The sequence below is a fragment of the Chaetomium fimeti genome (assembly GCF_033439085.1).
Source record: "Chaetomium fimeti strain CBS 168.71 chromosome Unknown B0H64scaffold_4, whole genome shotgun sequence".
NCBI classification, from domain to species: domain Eukaryota; kingdom Fungi; phylum Ascomycota; class Sordariomycetes; order Sordariales; family Chaetomiaceae; genus Chaetomium; species Chaetomium fimeti.
The window spans coordinates 2,481,741-2,498,859 of NW_026944332.1; the positions used below are offsets into that span (position 1 = coordinate 2,481,741).

The window sequence follows — 17,119 nt, forward strand, 5'->3', positions numbered from 1 at the left end:
GAACGGCGGGTTTCCTGGGGTTTCCGCGGATCAATCAAATCAACTTCCAACATCCAAACCGTCGAGTCTTGGACGTGATTGCGCCCTCGTGGTCTGCATGCCAAGTTGAATATTGCCAATACCGGCCCCAATGGCAGCTGGTGGTTTCGTCAGCTCACTTGGACGGCGAGCTGCAGCTTGGCGGGTGAAAGGGTTGAGAGATTCGGAAACAAATTCTCTCGGCGACTTGGCAGGGCTTGCTTGCATCAAACTTGGCTCGCCTGCGATTACCAACTGCTGAGGCTCACAGCCCAGATCAACAACAACCCAGGCTTGGGACCAACAGCTCAGACCCTCTCGGTTGTTGGTCTCGCGGACGGTCATGTCTCAAAGCGGTGAGTTGGACCAGTGATGTTCAGTCAGTCTGAAAGATGGTTTTGCTTCCCGAGGCGGTGAGCTGATCGCTGGTGGCCACGAGGGCGTTTTGGCTCTCGAAATAACGAGCCCGTTCGTTCGCTCACCTGCCTGTGAGATACACAGTATGCTGACCTTCGGCTTGGGAACCATTGGGCCCGGTTCTGTGGAATGGATGGACCTGTCAGACGAACGGCTTTTTTGGTGTGAGACCGTGTGTGTGATTGTTCCAGAGTCCAGACCACTCTTGGCCCCCCGATTCGGGCATCAGCTCCTCGAAGTGATGGGCAAGGCGGGTTGATCTCGCTTGCCTTTCAAAGCCACACGCAAGCCGTCGCTAGGGATATTGCCTAAACCTGGCCGATCATTCCTCCTGCGATGGAAGGAGCGGTGCTCTGCATGTCCCGCGCAGATCCGCCCATTCAATCCAAAGCTTCCACTTTTGGTGGAGTCTGCGGGCACCTTCCCAAAAATTTGAACATCAAGCGTGATGGCTAAAGACAGAAGGCACACCCCGTTTTTTTGCTGATTTTTCTTTGACTCAGCTGGAGCCCCGTGAGCTCCGAAGTGCGCAACAATTAGAACGCCAAGGATGCCGTACCCAAAGGCTTCAACCTCTCATCACCTTTACCAGGTTCCACATCGGCTCTCGACCTCTAACCTCGATGCGATGCAACCCTGGCTGGCACGGCGGCAGTTGGCACCCCGGTATCGACACCGGGACTGGGACCCGCCATCTCAAGCAGATTAAGGGGTGCAGAAAGCGTTGCAGCTAAAGACACTACCCGCCGTGTGCCGTGCCGATACCGAGTACGACCCCTTGACGACATGACGTTTCGTTCTCCATCGCGACGGGATCGCGGTATTTTGTCCAACTTCGTTGCATTGGCGCAATTAGGCGGCATAACATGCCTTCTGGCTACGGTATTAGAGCCTGTCGTTCCCGAAACCCCGAAATCGGGACGGGAAACCTGACGTACTATGTAACATGAAGAAGTCGGGACACGGTCCATAGTGGATATGAGCCTCCCGGAGCTTCTTGATCCCGGGACCGGGCTGCTCCACTTCGACCCGATCTGCCTGTTTGCATCTGCTTCTTGCGCGCCTGTCATATCAACTCTTGGAAGTCTGAGGGCCAGCACATTCTCAAGAACCCTGTCCGCCATCCAATCGACCCCTCGGTGAGTTGTGCTGACCGGGGGCACGAACCAGACAAAGCAAGGCCCCCAACAAGACACCGAATGCCTACTAATAGTATGTACATATGTTGGCTGATTACTGTTCGTCCTGTGGTGTAACCTGAGCCTATCTTTGGCCATGTGGATGGCCCGCACGCGCTCCATGTGGAATCACCAAGGCCCTCTGTGGGTTATGGGGCCATTTACGCCACATGGGCACAGACCAGCAACCACCACAAGTCGAGTGGGGGACGGGGGGGTGGTCGTCTGAATAATCCAGGGAACTCGCCGACGATCGTGGCCATCGCGGAGGTTCGAGCCCGGGCAACCGGGATCGGTCACTCTGAAGTGGGGACGGAGCCACAGTGCAGTTGTGGTTTGTTTTCCCGGCCAACGTGATGATGCGATTGGGCCTTTGTTTGCGGCCGTTGCACGTTCCCAAAGACTGCCTGTTGCAGAACGGGCCGATGCATACTTTCGGTCGACCCCTGTGGGCCAGAGCCATGATATCGACGCCGGCGTCCCGTTCGGTTGTGGCCGCTGACCATATCGGACTAGGCATTGGCCATGGTGACTGCCCTGGTCCCCGTTCTCCCCAAGATCCATCGTCCGCATCCAGTCATGTGGGACTACTGCTACATACTGTGGTATGGTTCGGTTGTCGATTTGGCTACTCAATGTGTCAATGTGTGGAGGAGCCTTGCATGGCACACCCTGGACTGCCCTGCCTACACAGTGAGACCTTCTTCAGTCACACCCACAAGGTTGTGGCTGCCTCATGCCATGTTGGAGGGGGCCATGTCGATCGTCACTGCCAGTCACGGCTGGCGTGCTTGGAATATATCTTGGCGAACGCATCCCGTTTGCCCGTTCGCCCGCATGGCTTTGGAGGCTTAGCCAAGTATAAGAGTAGCCTCCCTTGCTGTCCCACCCGTCGATTTTCTCTCCTGTTTTCTGAATCACCCTGAGGATCACCAAGACATCAGAAACCATGCACGGCAGAGTCACAACCCTCCTTGCCTGGGGCAGTCTGCTGGGGCTGTCCCAAGCTGCGTGCCCTTACGCCGCCGATTCAGCCCAACTGGGAAAGCGGCAGGATGGCGAGGATTCGGACCACCTCGCCAAGTACAAGATAGATGACGGCAGCGGCTATATGTCCTCTGATGTCGGAGGCCCTATGGAGGACCAAGCCAGCTTGAAGGCGGGTTCGAGGGGCTCCACCCTGCTCGAAGACTTCATCTTCCGCCAGAAGATCCAACATTTCGACCATGAGCGTGTAAGTACAAAGCTACGGGCGCTTGCTCCCGGTCTGAGACTTCTCAGACATCGACAAGTACTCGCCAAGGCGCTGACACGGTCCCGCTTGAAAGGTACCTGAACGGGCAGTTCATGCTCGTGGCACAGGAGCCCATGGCACTTTCACCAGCTATGCCGACTGGAGCAACCTCACGGCGGCATCATTCCTGAATGCCCCTGACAAGAAGACGCCCATGTTCGTCCGCTTCTCCACTGTTGCCGGATCCAGGGGCAGCGCGGATCTCGCCAGAGACGTCCACGGGTTCGCGACCCGATTTTATACCGACGAAGGCAACTTTGGTAGGCCTCCTTGGCTCCTGGTGGTTTTCACTTGCTAACCCACCTAGACATCGTTGGAAACAACATTCCTGTTTTCTTCATCCAGGATGCCATTCAGTTCCCAGACTTGATCCACGCCGTCAAGCCGAGACCGGACAATGAGATCCCCCAAGCGGCCACCGCCCACGACTCTGCCTGGGACTTCTTCAGCTCGCAGCCGAGTACCCTCCACACCCTGTTTTGGGCCATGGCCGGCAATGGCATCCCGCGCAGTCTCCGTCACATGGTGAGTGACCGCCCCTGGCTTACCTGAACAGCAATGGGCTAAACATCTCTAGGATGGATTCGGTGTCAACACGTACCGTCTCGTAAAAGAGGACGGATCCTCGAAGCTCGTTAAGTGGCACTGGAAGTCTCGCCAGGGGAAGGCCAGCCTTGTCTGGGAGGAGGCGCAGATCCTTGCGGGCAAGAATGCCGACTTCCACCGTCAGGACCTTTGGGATGCCATCGAGTCCGGCAACGGCCCCGAGTGGGAGCTTGGTGTCCAGGTGATCGACGAGGACAAGGCTCTGGCGTACGGCTTTGACCTGTTGGACCCCACCAAGATGGTTCCCGAGGAGCTCGTTCCCGTCACGAAGCTGGGCGTCATGAAGCTGGATCGCAACCCCACAAACTACTTCGCCGAGACGGAACAGGTCATGTTCCAGCCCGGCCACATCGTGCGCGGCATCGACTTTTCCGAGGACCCTCTGCTGCAAGGGCGCCTTTTCTCGTACCTCGACACGCAGCTGAACCGGAACGGCGGCCCCAACTTTGAGCAGCTGCCTATCAACATGCCGCTGGCCCCCATCCACAACAACAACCGTGACGGTGCCGGCCAGGCCTTCATCCACAAGAACATCCGCCACTGTGAGTAACCTCCTTCTCCCCCCTTCCCCAGCCTATGTCCTAACAACCGCCCCAAGACTCCCCCAACACCCTCAACAAGGGCTTCCCGAAGCAGGCCAACCAGGCCGACGGCCGCGGCTTCTTCACCGCCCCCGGCCGCCGTGCCGGCAGCGAGCTCGTCCGCCTCATCTCCTCCACATTCGACGACCACTGGTCGCAGCCCCGTCTCTTCTACAACTCGCTCAGCCCCGTGGAGCAGCAGTTCCTGATCAACGCGATCCGGTTCGAGACCAGCAACCTCCAGTCCAAGGAGGTCAAGCAGAACGTGCTCACCCAGCTCAACCGCGTCAGCAACGACGTGGCCGTGCGCGTGGCGGCCGCCCTGGGTCTCGAGGCCCCCGCGCCCGACGACACCTACTACCACAACAACTCCACCGCGCACGTCGCCGTCTTCACGCCCAACGGCACCCTGCCCTCCATCAAGACGCTGCGCGTCGGCGTCCTCGCCAGCACGCAGGCCGAGGGCTCGCTCGCGCAGGCCGCCCAGCTCAAGGAGCTGCTCGCCGCCGACGGCCTCGTCGTCACCGTCGTCGGCGAGTCCCTCGCCGAGGGCGTCGACCAGACCTACTCGTTCGCGGATGCTACCGGGTTTGACGGTGTTGTCGTCGCCGAGGGTGCCGAGCCGCTGTTTGCGGCTGACAGCAAGCCCTCGACCCTCTTCCCTGCCGGTCGCCCGGGTCAGGTCCTGATCGATGCGTACCGCTGGGGCAAGCCGGTTGGTGCGCTGGGCTCGGCGGATGCGGCGTTCAAGAGTGTGGGCGTGCCGGCTGAGGGTGCGGGTGTGTATGGCGAGACGGCTGTTGAGGCGTTGGTTAAGGGGTTGGAGGGTGGTTTGGCGCGGTTCAGGGTAAGTTTTTTCCTCTTCTTTTATTGTTGTTGCTGCCGTTGGCCCAGGTGCCGCGGAATTTGAGAGTTGATGCTAACGGATTTGACAGTTCACGGACCGGTTCGCGCTTGACAACTAGGTCGTCGGGGGTTTGGTCGGGGGTTTAAGACTTTTGACTTCATGACAGCGGATGTACTGTATATATTAATGAGTAATTCTTTATCATGAACCAGCGATGTGTGGGTTAGATTTTAACCGTTCAACTTTCTCCGTCAACAGCTTATGTGATTACCCACGGCTTACGGCAATGTCGCCCGCTCGCCCTCCCGTCTTGTCTTCGTTCTACAAACAATGCACGACATACTTGCGCCGCATGAAACGGTCGTCACGTGGGTGGCCGCATGATGGGCCGCCGGAGATCCGGCTGGTCGAAGGTGGTGAGTTGGCCAAGGTGGTTTGATTGGGTGTTCAGATGGGGTTGCGAATACGAAGTCGTTCCCAAGACTTTGGGTTCTTGAGATGACGATCGTGGTGATGGCATCGCGAAGCTAGGAATGGACATCAACACTCCCTCGACATACAGATTACATTGGCGATTTCTCTCCCGTCACGTCAAATGCGGGCTTTGTTTCAGTTGGGCTAGGTGCTCGGTGCCAGGTCACGAACCAAAACGCGATGAGAATAGTACAAATTAACCGAGGTCCTTATCGAATGCGGTTTCATCGCTATCATTGTTGGAGACGGGTGGTCGAGTTATCGACCCTGTTTTGCTAATGGCGTCAGAAGAGGGAGAGGAACTGATTAACTAAATCTGGGGTTCCAAGTCCAGGCCAGGGGAGCCGGCAGATGGGAGCTCACAATCGTGATGCCAAGACCGGGCCGGGTTCCCGATCCCTGCCAGCCGCTGCTTATCGTGGCGTTGCCGTCGCCGTGTGACCACCACCGACCTGAGACCACCAACATCCAGTCATCCACGCTCTCTTCCCACATGACGGCTCCCCAACTCTAGCCCGGTTTTTCTCCATCGACAAGCGATGAAGAGCCAAATGTCCAGGTAGCCACCGTTTTCTACCTGAGACGACAACGACGTCTCGGCGGTCATCAGCCGCCCTCGCCTAGCCTAGCCCAGCCCAGGCCCAGTCAAGGTAGCTCCGACACAGGCCAGCCTCGGAAACGAAACCCATAGCGGACGATATCGCATACAGTCCTACAAACCGAACCGAGGACGCCATGGACCGCATCAAGGCCTTCTTTGCGCCGCCAAAGGCAAGCGCCGAGGAGTATGAACCGCTGGCGGACGATGACTCGGGGACGCTGGAGGGGTCGATATACGAGGAGGCGACACCGTTCTCGTGGATTGAATACTCCATATTCGCCTTGATTGGCGTCGCCATGCTGTGGGCGTGGTATGTTGCTCTGTGACCACAATGACCTACAATGCGCTAATCGTATTACCTGAACAGGAACATGTTCCTCGCCGCGGCTCCCTACTTCCAAATCCGCTTCCAGTCCGACCCTTGGATCTATGCCAGCTCGCAGTCGGCCATCACCTCGACATCCACCGTCGTCAACCTAGGCGCTATGTTGATCCTGACAAGAATCCAATCCTCGGCGAACTACCCCCCGCCGCATCAACATCGCCCTCGTCATCAACGTGGCCGTGTTCGCCATGCTGACCATATCCACTACCTCGCTTTTCGTCGACGCCCCTCCAAAACTTTACTTCGCTTTCCTCCTGCTCATGGTCGCCCTCACGGCATGGGCAGCTGGCCTAATGCAAAACGGTGCCTTCTCCTTCGTCGCTAGCTTCGGCCGACCGGAGTATACACAAGCTATCATGGTCGGCCAGGGCGTCGCCGGCATCCTCCCGCCCCTGGCCCAGATGTTCTCCTACCTCGCCTTCACGGACCCATCACCCGGGATTAACCCTCCCGACCAACCCAGCAGCGAAGCATCCGCCTCACTGCAAAACGATGAAGGCGCCACCGCCGCCTTCGTCTACTTCCTCACCGCCGTGGTTATCTCCGCCCTCACCGTCCTAGCCTTCATCCCACTCGTGCGCCGGCACAGCCTCCTCACACGCTGCCGCCTGGCGCCCTCCCCAGGGACAGACCTCTCCCAATCCACCACGACACTCAACTCAGCCACCGAGGGCGAGGAAACGGCGCAGCTAGGGGCGCAGGCCCTCCCAACCCGCCGGCACGTGCCCCTCGCGACGCTCTTCCGCAAGCTGCGCTGGCTCGCGGCCGCCGTGGCCATGTGCTTCGTGGTGGCCATGTTCTTCCCCGTCTTCACGGCCAAGATCCTGTCGGTGCACGACGGCGACCCGGCCGGCGGCGGCCTGTTCAGCCCCGGCGCCTTCATCCCGCTCGGCTTCTTCTTCTGGAACCTGGGCGACCTGGCCGGCCGCGTCTCCGCCGTCCTGCCGCCCTTCGCCTGGCTGCGCCGCCACCCGCGCGTGCTATTCGCCGTGGGCCTCGCCCGCTGGGTGTTCTTGCCGCTGTATTTGCTGTGCAACCTGCATGGGCGGGGCGCCGTGGTGGGGAGTGACTTGTTCTATTTGGTCGTGGTGCAGTTTCCGTTTGGGCTGACCAATGGCTGGCTGGGGTCCAGTGCCATGATGGCTGCGGGCGAGTGGGTGGATGAGGATGAGAGGGAGGCTGCGGGCGGTTTCATGGGCATGTGCCTTGTGGGTGGGTTGGCGTTGGGCAGTGTGCTGAGCTTTACCGCTGCGGGTGTGTAGCCTTGTGTGGGTGAGAGATGGGTGATGCGGTCGGGATGTGGATCGGATATGGGTTAATTTTTCGGATACGGCGCTTAGGATATGGTGTGCATATGGATTTCTTTAGCATGGATTTTTCGAGCATATTAGATCTGCCTAGACAGAATTAACGATACTACCCCAACATTTAGCGCCTGACACCACCAACCAAGCCCAACCCAACCCTTCGATCACATGGAACACCCTCAACACCACTTTACCTCATACCATCATAAGGTAATTCAAACTAATTCAAACCTCCCTCCCCCCCCCCTCTCCTTCCACCATCCCCCTCCCCTCAAGCAAACAATCCGTCCCCACCCCCTCCACCTCCCCCTCCCCTACCACCTCCACCTCCCTCCCCTCATAGTACCCCCCCTCCACCAGCCGCCCCTCCAGGTCCCGCCAGTACCCCATCTTGGCCGCCCAGTTCTTCCGGTCCAGATCCGCCAGCTTCGCCTCCACCGGCCGCCCCGCGTCCGCCGGCACCCGCACGAAGCACGCGCAGTCGCGCAGCGTCATTGCTAGCGCGAGCTTGGCGGGGTCTGGGTTCGGGTCGTTGACGTCATTGTTGTTGTTGTCGTTGTCGTTGTTGTTGTCGTTGTCGTGGGCTAGCTGGGCGGCGCGCAGCCGCGGTAGGAGCGTGTTGGTGCAAAGCCAGGTGGTAAGGCGGGCGTTCTGTTGCTGTTGCTGTGCGGGTGGGGTTGTTGTGGTCGTGGTTGTGGCGGTTGACGCGGGGCAGATGCTGCCGGTGGGCGGGGTGAGGGTGGAGAGTTGGGCGGTGACGTGGGCGAGTGCGGTGGGGGAGGTGGCGCAGGCGAGCAGGTTCAGGGGGCAGAGGGGGGTCGAGGGGGTCCCATCCGGCCTCTTTTTCGCTGCTTGCGGCTTGGTGTGCTGGCGTAGGGCCTCGCGCGCGCAGGTGCGGCAGCGGGTTGCCGAGGGAGGGGCGTGCCGTGATTGGGCCAGCCACTTGGGCTTGAATTCGAGCGTCAGGTCGCCGGTGTGGCCTGTGTTTTTGGGTGTCAGGTGTGCGTATAAGTTGTGAGTTGTGGGTTGCGTGTGTTGTGGGTATGCAGGGACTGGGGGGGGGCGGTGAGGGGAAGTCGTGCATACTCTGACGCATGTCCTCTACGAGCATGCCATACTCGGCCACTGCGACTCTGCTTCCTCTGAAATCGGGCCTTCGGGTTTCCTCTTTTAGTGCCAACGTTGCGTTCAGGCGCGAAGCTATTTCTTCGCTCCCGAGTTTGACGAGGCGCTGTTGGACGAGCTCTTCCGGCTCAAACAACGGCTTCACAACCGTTTCCCAATACTCTTGGAGCTCCACATAGTTGTGTGCTTTCGTCTCTGCTTTTGGTACTCGCAGAAGATACCCTGGGATGAAAAAGAATATTAGAAAGGCTTGTCTGATGTTGAAATCACAACTGCCTCACCTTGAAAGGTACTGCTGTGCTCATCTCCAGGTTGTGGAATAACTTCAAAAACGACGTTTGCTGCTCCCTCGCCGACGAACTTGAACTCGTAGTTCCCGGCTGCTAAAAATGACAGCACCGGGATGCAAGATGTGTTTGTGTGTGACATTATTGGTTAAGAAGTGAGAGACTGAAGCACCATCCGAGAATGAAAGTGACGACGGGTCATTGTGGATTGGCTAGCGCGTCTTCGTTCATTGACTGCAGGGTTCTCGGCTACCTGAGGTATGCAGGGAGATCTTTCAAGTTGCATGAATACCCAACCTCCCCACGGGATCGAGAAAAAAAAACCCACTAGTGCGAGGAGAGGAAACGAAACCGAGGAAAGAAACCGGAATCGAGTTCTAAGAAAACCAAATCAAGTAACATCAGTTGGGGTGTCATATCATAGTCTCCCATTCGCACGTCTGAAACAGGGTTCAAGGTTAACAATAACAAGTCTTTGTATCCGGACTTCGTGGGTACGGTTGATTCGTCTGAAGTTTGACAGCGATCTGCTTCACTTCACAGGTGGGGTGTCGGACTTCCAGGTTCTTGTACTCGTAGCAGCAGTGCAAATTGAGGTATCGGCTCTGCGTAAACTCAGCCCAGGTTTGATCGTGGGTGTGAGTTGAGATATTAGTTTCATATTGAGATATTTATTCTTCCCAAAGATAGCTCCGACACCGCCAGTCGGTCAAAAAGCGTTTCACTCACCGCCCTCGGAGCGGTTGGCCTAGTCGCGTGTAGGTGGCGGAAGCGCATGCATGATTGGGCTCAGCTGGAGCATCGAATACCAATCGTGTGGAATTCTTGTTTGTGGAGGTGCGGGCAGGGCGGGTCGCGTGCAGGGTGACCTCAGGGAGCTGTCGTGGGGACCTCGGGAACGGGAGAGCGGACGTGTTCGGCCCCACGGTGTGACGAGATAGCCGGAATCTGGAAGCAGGGCTAGATTTTGTTTGCCCTTGTCCGTACTCCATCGTTACGCAGTACACTAGTCGCAAGCCCTGGGCGTTTCAGGATAGGGAACAGGCTCTCAAACACGACGAGTTGGGGAGTTAACGCAAAGGCTCCAGGGATTCTCGAGGGCATAACAGAGTCTCGCATGATACCCGACCTCGCCCGTAATTTGAGGAAGCAGGTACGGTAACGTTGGCAGACCCCTTGACCCAGGGTCTGGCCAGGGAGGCACGCGTGAACGAGGCGCAAGCCAGGGTCAACCCACTGCCGGGAGAAGCTCGTGCGTCAGAAGGCCCACACGCCACTCGGATGCGCCGCAAGAGCCAAAAATTTCACTCAAAGACCAACTGCTCCCCCGGCACCACCACCTGCAAATACCTTGTATCGTCATTCCGTCCCTCCGCATCTCGAACTCCCACGAAACGAAACACTCCATTCCGCACCCAAACTACATTTCTCTGCATCGCCTGCATCGCCACAGCACGCGCTTGCATTCCCCGACAGCCGCCCGTCGAAACCACTTCAAACCATCCGCGACATTTCCCGATTGCACCCCACAAATTGCACCGACCGCATCCGAAAAATACCGCCGCCCTCTTCCGCGAACCCGGGCTTGTCAGGTCCACCACCTTTGGCTGCGATGCGTCGTTAGCACGAAAGCCAGTTCAACATGGCCTTCAACTTCAACTGGTCGCCTCTGACGGCTGACGCGGGCTTCTATAAGCGCGCCCGCGACCTCCTGACGACGGCACTCAACAAGTCGCCGAAGCCGCCCATCATCGTCGATGACATTATCGTGACCGAGTTCAACCTCGGCTCCGTGCCGCCGGATCTGGAAATCCTCGAGATCGGCGACCTGGCCGAAGACCGTTTCCGAGGCATTTTCAAGATGTGCTACTCGGGGGATGCTTTCTTGACTCTCAAAACAAGAGTAGAGGTAGGCCGAATATTTCTCCCCCCCTCGACATCCATGGGAGGAGGCATTGCTGGGGCGCCTTGGTTCGAGGAAGCTGCTCCATAATCCGCGCATGCTCCTCGAGCTAGGAGTCATGGGCCGGGTCAATTGCAGATCAGGGGGGAGCTCCAGCAAAGGGCTGCTGGTCACTACAATGGTCGCGTGGCGAACAAGTGCTCGCCGCGATGCTCTCGACCCCAAACTCCTCGTCCAACTCCATGGACCGCAAGACCGACTGCAGCCGCTCCCTCTTGCAGCTTCTGGAAGCAAACAGGCTTGGAGAACCCCATCGAGATGCTTGGCGCATTTAATGCCCAATTTACCGATCGCGGATTTTCCGACAGGGGTTCGCGGTCGCGCCCGCATTAAGACAAACGCTAGACCACAATGGGAGGATATCAGGGCTAATATATCAACAATCATAGGCAAACCCTCTAAACACATGCCTCTCAGCCAAGCCAGGCTTCACATCTCCACAACCACTAGCGGCGGCATCAAGCCTTACAATACCCCTGCAGATCACGTTATCCGAGTTCAAGCTCTCGGCATTCATCATCCTCGTCTTCTCCAAACAAAAAGGGTTGACCATAGTCTTCCGCAATGACCCCCTCGAGTCTCTCAAGGTCTCGTCGACCTTCGACTCGATCCAATTCGTTCGCGACTACCTCCAGAGGACGATCGAGGGCAAGCTGCGCGACTTGTTCATGGATGAACTGCCTGCCATCATCCATCGACTTTCACTCCAGCTCTGGTGTCCCGATCAGATCGTGAAGGAGGGCGAGGAATCGAAGGAGGCCGATGAGCATGGTGTGAACCCGTTAGCCACGCCGCCCCTAGACGCCGTGGACTTGCATGGGCACCTTCTCGATCCTGCTGCGATATCGGAATTATCCCTTGATGGGGGGCCAGAGGCGCAACTTCTTTTCTCTCAAAAGACACTCCAACGACTGTCCGAGATCATGAATTCTCAGGTGACATCCTCGTTGGATACCTCGGAACCGAACGACGTTCTCTTCCGGGCCTGGGCTGGGCCGGATAAGGTCGATGCGACGAACAGCACGCCGCTATCAACACCGAGCTTGGCCAGGTCACATTCCTACGCCAGCCCTCATACCTACACCTTTTCGGACAACGGCAGCCAAGACCAGGGCTCGCTCCCGTCGCGGCCCTCGTTGGTACATCTCAACTCAGCGACCGCAGGCTTATCACTGGGCTCCGGGCGACACACCAAGGCCGGCCGGAAAAAGAAGACCCGTGTGGTCAATCTACGCCGCAAGGCTGAGACTGAAGTCAATAGCGAGGAAGGAGACGCCACGTCCGAGGACGCCTCTATCGAGCCTCCTATGTCGGAACCAGTCATGCCTCATCCGATACTCGAGGAGTCGGAGGACGAGCTGGCAGCGAACAAGGTGCGCTTCGGCCGATCGGCAGACTTCCAGCAACAGCCCCGGAGACCGTCCTTCAGGGCTCAGGCTGCCGACACTCCCGATGCGCCGGTTCCCACGGCTGAGATCAACAAAATTGTGGCGTCTCCCCCACAGTCTTCAGAAAAGCAAGGCGCTCGGTCTTTTCTTCAAGAACCTGCTCTTGCCGACAGCAAGGTGGACCCGAAGCGGCCGCGCCCCAGGTCGGACACATCGTCCGTTATTTTGGAGCAGGCCTGGATCATGAAGATGGCGGGCGAGATCGCCCGCCGCGTCTACGACGAAAAGAATGGAAATCCTACCTTTTGGGATGACCAGGACGACACCCCGCCGCCCGCGTACGAGGCGAGGTAATTACTATCATTGTGACTAATCCGTTACCCTTCTTTTTCCTTTGTTCTTTTTGGGTTTGTGTTTATGGGCGGGGGGGTGGGATCATACCTGGCGTTTCGCGCGACCTGACATACCACGTTAGTTAATGTCTTATTTGGTTGCCAGGAGTTTGGGGTCTGTTGGTCAACAAAAAAAAAATGGGAAGGAAGCCTTGAGGTTGGTTTCGGGCACTGGAGGGAGATATCCTGGTTAGGGAAAGGGTATTCGGTTTCCACGGAATGGGAGTGGGAACGCGTTGAGGTGCCAGAAGGCTATCCTCGGTTGATCATCAAACTCTTTACTGGCTGCGCTTTTTTTCTTTGTCTTTGGTGGTTAGACGGTCGTTGCGACCAGGCGTGGTTGTATACCACTGTGGAATATTTGTGCGAACCACACCGGGCTTGTCAGGATGTCAATCCGGCTCGGTGAAGAAGTCCCTGCTGGGGTAGCAGGTCTATGGACGGGAACTTCTTGGAAACTCCCATCTCAAGAATCAATAAGAATGGATATTCTAATCCTTGCCGTTCTTGATGTGCGTGCCTGTCACCAACTCCGATCTCCTAAACTACACTCCGTTCCATGGATAGGTAGGTAGGTATCTACATCTTCGAATTCAAGCTTTCCCTCCAGATCTAACCCAAAACGCCTGCACGCCTCCCTACCTGTCAGGCTGAGAAAACCAACGAAATATGCGCCGCCCAATGTTTTGATACCCACTCCCGCCGCTGCTAAATCACAATCCTCTCACAGGATCCATGTATAAATCCAACACCGGGTCCGACTACTTCCCGCCCTCAGCCTTGAGCTCCTTCAACCGCTTCTCTTTCCCCGCAACATCCTCCTTCGTCTTGGTCATCAGCTCCTCCACCTTTACCAGCGCCTCCTGCAACTTCTTAATCTCCACCTGCTCCGTCTCCCTACTGAACGGCTGACCGGGGCGATTCGTCAGCGGGATCATCGCGCTCCTCTCCAACACCCCCCCTTCCGACCTCACCATCTTGACCGCCTGCTCCTTCTCCTTACTCTTCCCCGCCCCCCCACCACCACCGCCCTTCGACCCACCCTTATTCCCACCACCACCACCACCACCCCCTCCCCCAGACCCAGACGCGGGCATGGCGCCGGACGTGAGGATCTCGTAGAAGGGCTCGTACGGCTCGTTGAACAGCTGCTCCTCGTACGCCCACGAGATCACCTGCCCGCCGTTGAGCCGCATCGTTTCCTTTTCTTCCTCGGTCCGCCCGTACGGGTGCAGCCGCAGGTGGTGGTAGAGCGTCTGCGGCTTCTCGGCCGACTCGGCGACGTAGTAGAGCTTGATGGCGATCTCGAACTCGCCCCAGCCGGTTTCGTGGAGTGTGAAGGGTTTGGACTTTTCGCCTTCGATCACTGTTTTTGGGAGAAAGGGGGGGTGGTTAGGATTTGGCTGGTGGGGATGAGGGGAGAGGGGAAGGGGGGGGGGGGGGGGGGGGGGTGGACTGACTTCGCACGTGGTTGGGGATGGATTCGTGGAGTTTGAATTGGACGCGGCGCAGCCAGTAGGTGATGTCGACGTCGTCGATGCCCTTGACGAAGACGGTCCAGGAGTGGGTGTGGTCCTCGGGGACGCCCGGCGGTTTGGGGTTGGTCTTTTCATCAAATAGCTTGGCCGTCGTGCCGTAGACGAAGGGTCGGTATATCTGCACCCCCTTGACCCGTTTTCCTGTTGTTGGCGCCATGGTGCCGGTCTGTGAGGGGGGTCGGCTTCTGCTTCGGCGCAAGTCGCGGTCGCGGAAATCGTGAAGATGCGAGACCTAGATTTTGGCGGGTCAGCCTTGATTGCGGGGCAACTTTTGAGGCCCGCTTCCCGGGTCTGTGCCACCCCTGCAACTGTACACCCCTGTAGCTCAAGCATCATGGCCGAAGCTTCCCGAGATTCTTTTGGAGCTTCGGAAAGTCAGACCACCTTCGACCACAACTCTATCTGCCCTTGAGTTTCACGCTGTTTGTGAAGCCAAAGAAGTTTCAGAGCCCTGGACGCTCTAACTAACGGTTACTCCATTTTTCTTCTATTAAAATCAACGGCCTAAACACCTCCGCATCAAGCAACCTCAAGCTCAACTCACATGCGTCACTCCATGAGCTCATAAGCACCCACACATAAAACAAACCCACCATGTCAGCCACAAAAAGAATAGTCGTCTTCGGCGGCAACGGCTTCCTCGGCTCACGAATCTGCCGCGCCGCCGTCGCCCGCAACTGGGACGTCACATCCGTCAGGTACACCACCCCCCCCTTCTTCCTCCACCCCTCCCCGACCTCACCACCCCTAACCACACCCACTCACCCATGCACACACAGCCGTTCCGGCCGCCCCAACTGGCTCTCCATCACCTCCTCCCCAACCCCACCAGGATGGTCGCACTCCGTAACCTGGGAACGCGGCGACATCTTCCGCCCCGCACAATGGACCTCGCTGCTCTACGGCGCCGACTATGTCGTGCACAGCCTGGGCATCCTGCTCGAGGCCGACTACAAGGGCGTGATCTCGGGGCGGGAGTCGCCCATCTCGGGCCTGGCGCGCGCGTTCGGGCCCGCGCCGGCTGGTGCTGCGAACCCGCTGGAGCGCGTGCGCAGGCTGGAGGAGGAGAGCGAGAAGAGCGAGACGAAGAAGGAGGAGGGGGGTGGAGGTGGAGGTGCCCCGCAGTTGACGTACGAGATGATGAATCGGGATAGTACGATCCTGTTGGCGAAGGAGGCGGCGCAGGCGGGGGTGGGCGCGTTTGGGTTCGTGTCGGCGGCCGCGGGCGCGCCGGTGCTGCCGTCGCGGTATCTGAGTACCAAGAGGGAGGCGGAGGAGGTTGTGGCGAGGGAGTTCCCCGGGATGAGGGGGGTGTTCTTTAGGCCGCCGTTTATGTACGACAAGTCGAGGGGGGTTACGATGGGCGTGGCGGCTATGGCGACGGCGGGGTCGGTGTTTGATGGATTGACTGGGGGGCGAGTGGGCGGGTTCCTTGGGAGTATGGTGATGAAGCCGCTAAAGGTGGATGTTGTGGCCGATGCCGTGGTGGAGGCGCTGGCGGATGAGAGTGTCAAGGGGCCGGTGGAGGTGCCGCAGCTGGAACAGTTGGCGGAGCAGGCGTGGAGGAAGACGATGCTTTAAGGAAGGGCGGAGGATGTGCTCATCGATGTATTATCACTGTGCCAAGTTGTGTGTGGAAGTAGACTGTACAACAACATTCGAAACCCAACCCAAACGCCGCGGCTATGACCCTGAATAACAAATACCCCGTGGCACCTCCCTCTACACCATGGTTCCGCGCTCGAAGCTCTCCCTGATCTCGGAGGTATACTTGTCGTAGAAGCGCGCCAGCTTCTGGTTGAACTGCTTGTTCTTCTCGTTGATGTATGTGACGTCGCCTCCGTCCTCGCCATTCTTGGCCATCCGCTCTTTTCTCTTCTTGAGCGACGCCTCCTCGGCTTTGCGCAAGTCGGCCACCAGGCGATCCACGGCCGCCTTCTCGGGCTTGTGCTGCGCAAAGGCGGTCGAGTCAGCAGTGCTGAAGAAGGTCCCATCCTTGTCGACGGCAATCATCTCGCCGTCGTCCGTCTCGACGATGTCCAGGGTCCCCGCGGCGGCGGCTTTCTCGATGGCGGTCATCTTCTCGCGCGTGTAACGCTCCAGGTCCGGGTTGCCCATATTCCGTAGCTGGCGCTTGTAGGCCTTCTCGCTCTCTTGTGCGTAGTCCCTAAAGGCCGTGTCGTCGCGGTGGGCGTCCCTCTTGCGTACCCGCTTGTCCCATCGCTCGCTCTCCTCCACCGTCCAGTCCCATGCCCGCTTGCGCTCAAAGTCCCCCCCGGATTCCTCCACGTCGGCCTTGAGAAGTTTGTGCGAAGCGATGGCGTGCTTACGGTTGAGGGCCGTGAGTTGTGTCGGGTCTGTCGCTAATCGTTGGGATTCCTTCGTCGCCTCCTTCAGATTCTGGTCCGACGACTCTTTCGCGCGTGCTTTGAGTGCGCGGAAGCGAGCGAGGCGGTCTTCTGCGGTTTTAGCTGCATCCGCCACTGGGGGTTTGGCTGCATCCGCCATCTTGGTTTTCGAACGTGGTGGGAAGGGTGAGGAATTGACGAAGATGTTGTTTACGGGGATTGAATTGCTGGTTTGCGGAACGTTCGTCAGGATCCCTGCCTGAAGGTCTGCCTAGGCAGGCCAAGAGTTGGCAGGTTGCCCAGTGATCGCGAACAAAGAGGTGGCAAAAATTACCGAACAGTGCAAACATGCAGGGTCGTTACCTACGTA

General features: G+C 58.2%; 7 protein-coding genes across 7 annotated transcripts; 4 read left to right on the top strand and 3 right to left on the bottom strand.

Annotated features, from left to right (window-relative positions):
- The first annotated feature begins 2,348 nt into the window (after positions 1-2,348).
- On the top strand, positions 2,349-5,182 carry B0H64DRAFT_158060 (catalase-like domain-containing protein). Its single transcript, XM_062798539.1, has 6 exons — positions 2,349-2,847; positions 2,942-3,167; positions 3,215-3,432; positions 3,485-4,055; positions 4,112-4,941; positions 5,030-5,182. The coding sequence occupies exons 1-6, from the start codon at positions 2,563-2,565 to the stop codon at positions 5,057-5,059; spliced, it is 2,160 nt and encodes a 719-aa protein (XP_062659395.1). The 5' UTR covers positions 2,349-2,562; the 3' UTR covers positions 5,060-5,182.
- Positions 5,183-5,807: 625 nt separating this feature from the next.
- Positions 5,808-7,998, top strand: B0H64DRAFT_396732 (nucleoside transporter-domain-containing protein). The gene is made up of 3 exons (XM_062803834.1): positions 5,808-6,326; positions 6,384-6,565; positions 6,687-7,998. Exons 1-3 carry the CDS (start codon positions 6,151-6,153, stop codon positions 7,661-7,663), a joined length of 1,335 nt encoding a protein of 444 aa, XP_062659396.1. The 5' UTR covers positions 5,808-6,150; the 3' UTR covers positions 7,664-7,998.
- On the bottom strand, positions 7,771-9,262 carry B0H64DRAFT_460703 (inositol pentakisphosphate 2-kinase-like protein; the record flags this gene model as incomplete). Its single annotated transcript, XM_062807472.1, has 3 exons — positions 7,771-8,688; positions 8,795-9,055; positions 9,115-9,262. The coding sequence occupies 3 exons, from the start codon at positions 9,260-9,262 to the stop codon at positions 7,934-7,936; spliced, it is 1,164 nt and encodes a 387-aa protein (XP_062659397.1). The 3' UTR covers positions 7,771-7,933.
- Positions 9,263-10,645: 1,383 nt separating this feature from the next.
- B0H64DRAFT_158129 (mitochondrial distribution and morphology protein 34) lies at positions 10,646-13,039 on the top strand. Its single transcript, XM_062798540.1, has 2 exons — positions 10,646-11,029; positions 11,473-13,039. Exons 1-2 carry the CDS (start codon positions 10,763-10,765, stop codon positions 12,823-12,825), a joined length of 1,620 nt encoding a protein of 539 aa, XP_062659398.1. The 5' UTR covers positions 10,646-10,762; the 3' UTR covers positions 12,826-13,039.
- A 321-nt stretch (positions 13,040-13,360) lies between these two features.
- B0H64DRAFT_432543 (yeats family-domain-containing protein) lies at positions 13,361-14,650 on the bottom strand. Its single transcript, XM_062806010.1, has 2 exons — positions 14,324-14,650; positions 13,361-14,229 (listed from the first exon to the last, which is right to left on the bottom strand). Exons 1-2 carry the CDS (start codon positions 14,556-14,558, stop codon positions 13,625-13,627), a joined length of 840 nt encoding a protein of 279 aa, XP_062659399.1. The 5' UTR covers positions 14,559-14,650; the 3' UTR covers positions 13,361-13,624.
- A 216-nt stretch (positions 14,651-14,866) lies between these two features.
- Positions 14,867-16,053, top strand: B0H64DRAFT_158134 (uncharacterized protein). Its single transcript, XM_062798541.1, has 2 exons — positions 14,867-15,099; positions 15,181-16,053. The coding sequence occupies exons 1-2, from the start codon at positions 14,996-14,998 to the stop codon at positions 15,980-15,982; spliced, it is 906 nt and encodes a 301-aa protein (XP_062659400.1). The 5' UTR covers positions 14,867-14,995; the 3' UTR covers positions 15,983-16,053.
- B0H64DRAFT_158137 (SYF2 splicing factor-domain-containing protein) lies at positions 16,053-17,054 on the bottom strand. Its single transcript, XM_062798542.1, has one exon. It carries the CDS (start codon positions 16,907-16,909, stop codon positions 16,124-16,126), a length of 786 nt encoding a protein of 261 aa, XP_062659401.1. The 5' UTR covers positions 16,910-17,054; the 3' UTR covers positions 16,053-16,123.
- Positions 17,055-17,119: the final 65 nt, after the last annotated feature.